Genomic DNA, 9916 nt, shown 5'->3' with positions numbered 1-9916 from the left:
GTTTAACAACTACCTTTAAAAATTCAAGTAGCATAGTAAAATTTTATTGTACCTAATAAACTAAACAACCTTAAAAAATTCTTTTACTTGTATAGTTTAACATTTTAGTAAATGTAAAAGTTTTATTTTTAAGTTTAGTACGTGTTCTAACACATCAATTTAAAGACGTTACAATTCAAAAATTCTGTAGCAAAAACAATCATGCAGCAATTAATTATTTAATGACTATTTTAATTGTACTTTCTTGAATACCATCTTTGATTTTAGTTTTATTATTTCTGCAACATTTTCATCACAAGCTTTTTATTCATACATAAATGTGAAAAGCCATAAAACGTAATAAAAAAAATTAAGATTTTTTTGTTTGTTTAATAACTTGAATTTTTAAGAATATAAAACAAATGTATTAAGCTACTACAACTTTAAAACATTAAAATAAGCTCTTTGTTTAGATAGTTAATATCAAAAATTTTATGATTTAATAAGAGAAGTAAGTTTAACTTTGATTTTAAGTTTTAAAAATTTTTACTTTATAGAACTGAATAACTTGAATGAACAATAATTTATTTCAATATTTATACCAGTAAAACTATTTACATGTTGGAAAAACAATATCGAGTGTTTGATTAATCTTTTTAGTTTCGTTTTTTTATTAAACTTTGCTTTATACACTTTTACACCGATGTCAAAACAATTAAAATAATTCCAAAATAAAGTTATAAATTTAGCTTGAATTTTCTACGAATCTAATGCGTATTTACTTTTAATTTTCAATTTAGTTTTCAAACTTGAGTTTTATATATTACAGAGTTATGTATACTTATAACTAAAAATGGATTATTGAAACATATTCAAATGAAAGTTTAAAAAGGTTTAGTTTGTGCGAAAGTAACGCTCAGTGCAAAAAAAAAGCTTTTATAAAAATACACTCAAGAATATACAGAAAAACGGTGCAAAAGTGACGCCGTACAAAAATGACCAACCGTGCAAAAATAACGCACCGTTAAATATTGACGCCGTGCATTTCTGACCCGCTCCGGATAAAAACAGTTTTAGAATTAAAAACTTTAATTCGGTTTTTAACAAAAATCGGAACATAAATTATAAAAAATTGAAACACTTTTGTTTGTTTAATGTTGAAACGTAAACTTTAACATTTCTAATAACCCTTAAAATAAAAGCCGACTAAACGTTAAACATGATAAAAAATACTCAAAAACTTTACTTATTACATTGAATTAAAACTAATAGCGACTTAGCTTAAAAAAACAGCTAGGATAACTAAGAAATCTTAAACTCAGTATAAAGCTATTACTTATAAAAAAGCTTTACTTTTTTGACCAGTACACTTAACATATTTCTGTTTAACTTCAACCATAGATAAGTATATCATAGCAATTTAAACAAAACAAAATATGCAAGCCAAACCAAATTCAAATGTCAAGTAAATTCAAATATTGGCTTTTACCATTTTAACGAGAATGGATAACAATACACAACAAACTTTGTTATTTTTTTAAAAATAATTAAAAATTTAAAGAAATAGTTTTTAAAAGTTTTCATATAATAACCAGAGGTAACTCAAGGCTACAGAGTAGCATAAAAACAATCAAGTACTATATATAGTTGATTTAATAATAAAGTTTAAGAAATTCTGTAATTTTAACAGCTAGTTATAAAACTTTGTTTTAAAAAAATATTAATCTTTCTACTCCGATGGCTTTGCTATTGGTTAAAAATACTCACTAGTTCATATAAATAACTACACAAGAAAAAAAATCATTTACAAAAACTAACAAAAACAATAAATGTAAAAAACTAAAACATAACAAATCATGCAACAAGTAGACAGTTGTAAAATTCACTTAAAATATAGGTTGTAAAACCAAATAAAATATTTAAAATAAAACCAGATTAGTATGAAACTATTCAAAGTAAATATTCTACTTAAATCTCCATTGGTTCACTACTTTCAATTTTTCTTCGAAATAACAGAATATGAGGTTCTAAAAAATAGGAATTACACTTTGAGTATTATTAAACTTCACTGGAGTATTTAACATCCAAGTAAAATTATGTTTAAATTAGAATAACTGTTCAAACTAAAGCCTTAAAATATATCAAAAATGTATATGATCAAAAGCTTTAAGCTTAAAACTTAGTTTACTTTGTTAACTTTAATATAATCAGCTATTTATATAGAGCATTAAAAATTATAAAGTTTGTATAATTTTTTGCTCAAATTTCAACCACTAGAAAAATAACCTATTTTCATCGAAAAATACGGCTTTTAGTGCAGTTTTATTAAAAGGATATTTATAAAATGTTAGCAGACACATTTGCTTAGGTTTTTATTAAGCGAAATAACATATTTATATTTAATGTGAAAAGATAACTGTGAAATATTATATAAAATTTATTTTAAAGTTTGGCATTTTTAAAGATTGAAATTAAATTAAATACTCTAAAACTCGCCGAACGAATAAGATTTATCTTATAAATGTTTTATAAATTTCTATTACTTTTCTAAAAAGGAAAAAAAAAATTATATAAGATATGATAACCATGTAGTTACTATAGTGAGTTTACAAATTTTGTGTTCAAAATATTTTCAATATTCAATTAGTAATATTGTTAGTTTCCAGATATTAACTATAATTTCAAACCAAACTTAATTATATAATTACTTCTAATAATATTTATGTACAAAGTCTACGGTTTAACAAAATAAGATTATTCTATCTTGTAATTATGATAAAAAACATCGTTTAACTGTGATTGAAAAAAAAACTTTAACGTAATCTCACAAGCAATCAAATCCTTTATAAGATTGTTTACTTGCAATCTGTTAAAACACAAATAGTTAGTTGACATAAATATTGAAATCTAATAAAAAAACATGCTAATTTTATTTTAATATAAAAAACAAGCTTTACTTATTACGCTAACACGATTAATGCTCTGTCATATTTCAACACACTTGGTTATTAAGCCTTCTGAATTTTTTAGTAGTTAAGGACCAAACTTATTTACAAATATACATTAACAACAAATAAAGCAAACCAGGTCCATGAATCATGTAATGAACCCACCCCATTGACTGCTGAACCCCCAAGTTTCTCCACTCTGTCTCACTGAGCAGGTGAGTCTTCGGCAGAAGCCTTGCGATCTGGGAAGGCAGAAACACATGCCTGTGGATAGAAACTTTTGTTATTTTATTACAATATTTTAAAGCTAAATATAGTTGAGTACAAACTACATTTACATAAAAGTTTCCAGTAAAACAAAGCAACAATGGTTTTTGTTTAAAATCAGGTAGATTGTGTTAATTAGAGATAAGTTATTACTTCCAGACAAGCAAAACTGGTTGGAAAATGAAACTAATTGTTTTTGTACACAAATACTTAATAAAGTACTTTTTCTGCCACTAAAGTTTAAACAGCTCTTTGGAATCTGTAAACATTAAAGTAAATTTGATGAAAGCATGGAAAATTTGTAAAGGAAATGTTTAGATTATAGGTTTTCTAGTTTGAACTTAATTTAAAAGGCTCAACACTTTATAAACAAAGCAGAGACACATACATTTAATAAACAACCAAACACTGCTTTACAAATGCCTTAAGTAAAAGTATATATTTTTTGCTCTGATTGTTATTTACAAACATCAAGAACTATAACACCTAATTTAAAAATGATATCATAAAAACTAAATAAAAACAAATTGTACAGATTCGTTAACACACAGAAACATATAATGGTACAATAAAGGAAGATTACTGTACAATTTGTTTGTATTTATATTCCAGTGAAGTAATTTCACTAGAATCTTTTGTTAGCAAACTATTAAACCTATATTTTGAACAGTTATCATAAAAACTACCTATAAATACAATTTGAATAAATATAATATAGTTTATATCTATAAGTTATCTAAATTTTAAAATATTTATCCTCCTTTATCTAAAATTTATTTAATTGAACATTGATTAAATCTATTTTACTTTAATAAACTTATTTTATATTTTATTCTTTCAAGACTTTATTATGCAAACTAAGTTTTGGTCAAAGACCTGGTCAGTGCTTACATAAAAAAATCTAAAAAGATATGTTACAGCCATGGAAAATAGTATTTAAACAATTAAATGAAAATATTATTTTACATAAAAAACAAAACAAATTAAATTCTAATCTTAAGGTTGAATTTATGCTTAAGTTTAAACTTTAGTTTAGTTTCAAAATCAAAATAACGTTAAAAAACGCATAATAGCAATAAGAATCTAGATGTAAGCTTCTTTTATTCTTTTAGTGAGTTTTCAAAACAAACATTGCTTAAATAAAAAATTAGTTATAGTAGTAAAAGAGCTTTAAGTTAACGTACATTCTAATGTAGCTAATTTTAGTTGTGACGTAGCTATCAAAATTTTAAAGAATTATATGCTTGTAATAACTATAAACTTTTAAACTTTGGTTGAATGCTTTATCATTGTTATTATTACTTATTATACGATAACAAAAGTGCTCAAAAATTTTGGTCTAAGGATCCGACGTACAAAGGAACACTTCGGTTATCGAGTCGTACACCACATGCTTGTTCAATTTCAAGTTTTTACATATTTTTTTTTATTATCTAAATGTTTAAATCTTTAGAAATAAAACAATCAATTAAACGAAATAAAAGAAAAGAAAACTAAACGAATTTAGTACTGTAACATCTCGCTTATCTACGCACATTGTGTCCACAGAAAAAGTGCGTAAAGATGCGAGAGGTCGTAAAGATACGATAGGTACTAAATATACTTACTATAATGGCTATTTTTCGATATAACTTCTTGTTAAAAGCAGACTGGGGACTTTCCTACTTTTAACAACTTGTTTACTCTATTTATAGATATGAAAACAAAAGATAAAACTATACATATATTAAAAATAAAAAATTTAACTTTATATAAAATAATTTTACTTGCAGAAAAATTTCACTAACTTTATTAATAAGTAGATTTTATCTTTATCTTTACTTATATGTAACTTATTTGATACTTAACATTTATACTCTATTCTACATAGCAAATTTAATTTATAATTAAGCATTTGTTTACAATTAAGAAATGGTGTGGTGACTTTATAAATATTTGTTTCTATAGTCTTTTACAAAAATATGCATTTGGTACTGTAATAGATTTCTTCTTTTGAACAAAAATATAAGAAAAATGTTTAATATAAATTGTTTATGTTACTACATTCAAAGTCTAAAGATATAGAGAGGAGAATTAGCTTTAATAAACATAACTTAAATTAATAATATACTATAAACCTAATTTGTGTAATATTAAAAAAAGTTAAAAATTTTATTTTATGAATTTTTAAAAATTCTAAAATGCGTAACTAAACGAGAGTGCGTAACGTCACGAAAGCGTAAAGATGCGAGAGGTTACTGTATTAAAAAATGTACTTAAAAACATGTCATATTAACATAAGAAATATTTTTTTTTCTATATAACATTTAAAATAACTTGTAAAAGGAGATAAACAATATTAATATCAAACATGTGAATACTTGAATGATAGGTTACAACTTCTTTGAAGAAGGTAAAAATTTAATACGTTGAAATATTATCAGTAATTCGTGCTAAAAGTGTAAATTTTCTTTCATATTTAATAGTTTTTCTTGAAGAGTAAAAATATTTTTCATTTGAAAAGATAAATAAACTATTGTATAATTTTTTAAAAGCTTTATAGAAGTAAATTCTACCATAACTGACCTTAACTTTTATAAATGAAAACATAAAGATAAGTACTGTAACATTTATGCACTTAATAAGAAAAAAACATTTATAATGAGTAATAATAACAACAACAAGTTTCATTCTATTTAAAAAAAAATTATATTTTGAATACTTGTCCAATTCTAAAATTGTAATAACATAAAGTAAACAATATTCGCAAACACAAATAATAAGATTTTTTTTGATTTTCTTAGAAATAAATATTTTTTAACATAAGTTTGCTTGAAACAGTTATCTTAGCTCTATATTTAAATACTTAATTTTCTCTTAAAGTATATACATCTAAACAATTTTTTTACATTGGCATGCTAAAAAAAAGAAAAAGTTTGTAAGTATTCTGAACTTAATTCAAAATAGTAGCCTTAAAAAATAATCTAAATAATAACCAGATAGAAAAATTATATAAAAAACTTTTAGTTTTCAGAAAATAGTAGCTACATAAAAACATTTTAAGAGCATGCGTAAAACTAATATTACGGACAACTTATGTTTTGAAGTGTAGTTTTTTGAAGTTGGGGTACGAATAGAAGAGTCCGGATCGTTTATTCAAGTTATCCCTTCTGTCGGCTTTGGAAATCGCAACTTTTTCCAGTATACAATACTGCATTACCATGTGGGTTTTTGGCTTTGCCTATATGATGGATTATTTCCCAGTCTATTTTATAATCAATGTTGTTATTTTTAAGTTTCCAGATGTATTTTGATATTTATGTGCTGTTTTCTTTGTAGATTCTAAAATCACTGATATGATTGTACCATTTTTTTTGAAATCTGTATGTTTCTGTATATTTATTGAACAAAAAATAAAAGCGCTCAAATTTTTGGTCAAAAGATCGGGTGTACAAAAAAACCTTTCGGTTATCGAGTCATACACCAGGATACAGTTTAAAGTCATGTCCAGGACTAATTCCTACTCGTTGAGCCCAAATAGTTTTTTGTTTTCTCATTTCATTGTCGCTTTATATATTACATTTTCAGCTAAGCATTTGTTATTGAGGGTACACTTATTTTTTGTTTGACAGTTGCAAAGTGTTTCGTTTTATTCATCAACTTTTGTTTTTTAAAATTTAAGAATTTAAAACTACAAATTTATTTTTGTATAACTTTTGTATTAATGTTTAGAAAAGTGCAGTTCATTTCGAACCTATAGCTGATGATTAAAAACAATTTTAATATTTTTATGAAACAAATGTTATGTGCTTTTTAAATTCGAACTTCTGAAATAAGTTAATTATGTATGTTTATAAAAGAAAGACATCAACCCTATTTTCACAACCAAAATGTGTATTTTAAAAGAACCAAAAATACTATTAAATAACGAAAATAGCAACAAAAGAAAACTAAAAATAATAATAATAAATAAAGCCAAATAAAATTAAAACATAAGTTAACTTGCACAAAAGTTGTTTTTAAGACTAGTAAACTAAAATAATTGAATGTCATAATGTGTTTACTTGTGGTTGTTTGAACAGGTAATGCGTAGAAACTTAAGTAATCAAAACAAACATTAGTTGATTTTTTTTGTATTATTAATATATATGTTTATAGAAATAATTGATTATTTTTAAATTTTGTTTTTTTAATGTTTATTAACCTTTATAAACTCTGTATATAATTGAAATGTAGCTCATTTTATTAAATATCAACATTTATAGTAGATATGTGTGTTTATATTCATACTTGTTTTTGTTTCAGATATTTCTTTGTAATGGTGATTGAAGTGCTTCCACATGATAAGTTTGTGGTGAGAATTGACGAAGAGAAACAAAAGGTTTTTAAGGTTGTACAACTCAGTCTCAACAAATATCGTAACGAAAGCTTTCCATGGTTGGCACAGAAAACTATCCAGATCACATGATGGCAATGTACGTCATTAGCATTCCTTATTGTACTGTAAAGGTTACAAAAGATTCAAGCAGTGTCAATACTGGTGAAACAAATTTAGCTTGACAAAGGTGAATTGAGTATAGAATAGCACATTCCCATTCATATAGTCCCAATATATAATAAGGTGATACTTGCCTTGAGTTGTTTAAAATATTTCAATGTGCCAGGGAAGCTTGAGAAAGGAGTACTCCAAAGTGCTTCAAACAGGGCTGCCAATAGTTATTTCTAAACTTCTTCCAGGTTTTTTGAATTTCTTCTAGACTTAAAAAACAAGTTTTTTGGTTAGCTTTTATTATAAAACTTAACTTGAGGTAAAAAAAAACTGTTTTAAATAGAATAACAACATTAAAAAGATACTGTAAAGCTACCTTAAATCTGTTTTTAAATGAAAATAAAATGATACAATTTATTTTAATGTTATGACATGTTTTTCATATTTAATTGAAATTTTGTTACTTCACATGTAAATATAGTTCAAAATTACAGATTTTTTAGTAACTTTTGTTTGAAATTCAAGTTATATTTTTTGAAAAATTTTTAAATCCAGTTTTTTTCAGTTTTTTTGCTTAAATTGTCAAATTCCAGGCTTTTCCAGGACTCCAGGTTGTTGGCAACTCTGTTTAAATGATTTGGAGGGTTGTAAAACAATTGAATTGTAGCTCATTTTAATATATATCAATGTTTATATTATATATGTGTGTTTATACCTGTACTTGTTTTTGTTTCAGATATTTGAACACAAGAAATTTTTCTTCAGACTCCAAAGAAGTTGTTCATATTTTATACGTAGCACAATGGTCTTAAATAAATAACTTGTTTGTGTATTACTGGTTTAAAGATATAAAATTTAAATATAATAAGTTAACAACTTTACAAGTAATATTAAGAGTACTTTTAACATATCTAAGTTTATGTTTTGTGAAAAATAACAATTATTTTATTTAGTTTTAGCATAAAACTCAAAAAAAAAACCTGTACTCATAAGAACCATCACTGTACTTCTGAGAATACAAAATTTTAGACTGAAGCTGCTGCATGTTTTTCTTCAATACTTGAAACTCAGCTTCACTCATTTTTTTTTGTTTTGTAAAACTTTATTTAACAATAAATAGTCTTGAAAATTTTTTGAGTAACTATGACTACGTATAGCTAGCAACAATATTCAAAACAATGTTTTCAATAGATAAATATTAAACAAACAAGTGCATAAAAAAAGTGTAAAAGTCAAAACTTTTAATGTATTTCGTTTTATAATATTTTGTCCTGATAAACTGTATTGAGACTATTACAAAAGCTATAATTTTTGCTGACTTGATGATTATGTTTTCATGCTCCTAAAACAACATAGAAAGACTTAGAATCACCATCCCTAAGTAGATACTCGTACAATAGGTTTCTAGAAGACTTGCCAATTATACCTTTTTTAACAGCAACTATTACTATTTTAGTGGAGGGTAATTTATAAGTTTTACTATAAATACTATCAGCAATATTTTTTTTTTCTAAATGAAAAGTATCTCATCACTCTTTTTGACTGTTAGGTGTAAGAGTGTCAATAACTTTATAGTCAACAAAATTGTCATTCTACTGATTGCTCTGAAAAGAAATATACCTGCTTTTTAGGTGTAAACAATTCTACAATCACCCTATTTTGGTGGATACCATTTGTTTTCAAATAAATAAGAGCGTTACTAGTGTGATACAGCTAAAAAATGTCAAATGAATGATTTCTTTTAACTGTAAAACGATGTTAGATATGTTTTAGCTAAGTGCAATGAATAACTCTCTGATGTTTAGTATTGTATGAGTAGGGTAGTGCTGGGATATTTAGCTACAGAACAGCTTCAATTGCGTGAAGTTGAAGCCAGCAACATCTGAAGCAAAAGACTGATTGATTAGAGAAACAGGATATTTTTAAAAACTGTCTTTATCTCTTTAGTCATTCCGTTTAACATAAATAGCATTTCATTTGGGATCGGTTTATATGCTATTTCAATACATCACTTGTTCTCTTGTATTTAACCTTCTCCAATTCAACATCCTCTCTAAAGTTTAATTTATCAACTAAGTTCTTAAATCACTTTCCCTGAGTATGTATAGAAAAAAAATATTGAGATTTGCTGGAAAATTTTAAAAATTATTTTAAAATCTATCTTCTTCATTAAGGCCATAGGGGGGGGTCCACTTTGTTTTTTACAACTTGATCTTATTTTGTAGAATTTATTCTGAGCTATCAGACACTTTTA

At 25.0% G+C, this 9916-nt stretch overlaps 1 protein-coding gene across 1 annotated transcript; it reads right to left on the bottom strand.

Moving 5' to 3' along the window:
* Nucleotides 1-1947: 1947 nt before the first annotated feature.
* Nucleotides 1948-8707, bottom strand: LOC145833545 (cyclin-dependent kinases regulatory subunit 1-like). The gene is made up of 3 exons (XM_082940713.1): nucleotides 8643-8707; nucleotides 3064-3191; nucleotides 1948-2006 (listed from the first exon to the last, which is right to left on the bottom strand). The coding sequence occupies exons 1-3, from the start codon at nucleotides 8705-8707 to the stop codon at nucleotides 1948-1950; spliced, it is 252 nt and encodes an 83-aa protein (XP_082796839.1).
* Nucleotides 8708-9916: the final 1209 nt, after the last annotated feature.

Source organism: Thalia democratica, chromosome 4 (assembly GCF_965202585.1).
Source record: "Thalia democratica chromosome 4, ktThaDemo2.hap1.1, whole genome shotgun sequence".
NCBI classification, from domain to species: domain Eukaryota; kingdom Metazoa; phylum Chordata; class Thaliacea; order Salpida; family Salpidae; genus Thalia; species Thalia democratica.
Note: the sequence above shows the minus strand (reverse complement) of the source record. Positions and strands in the feature narration are given on the sequence as shown.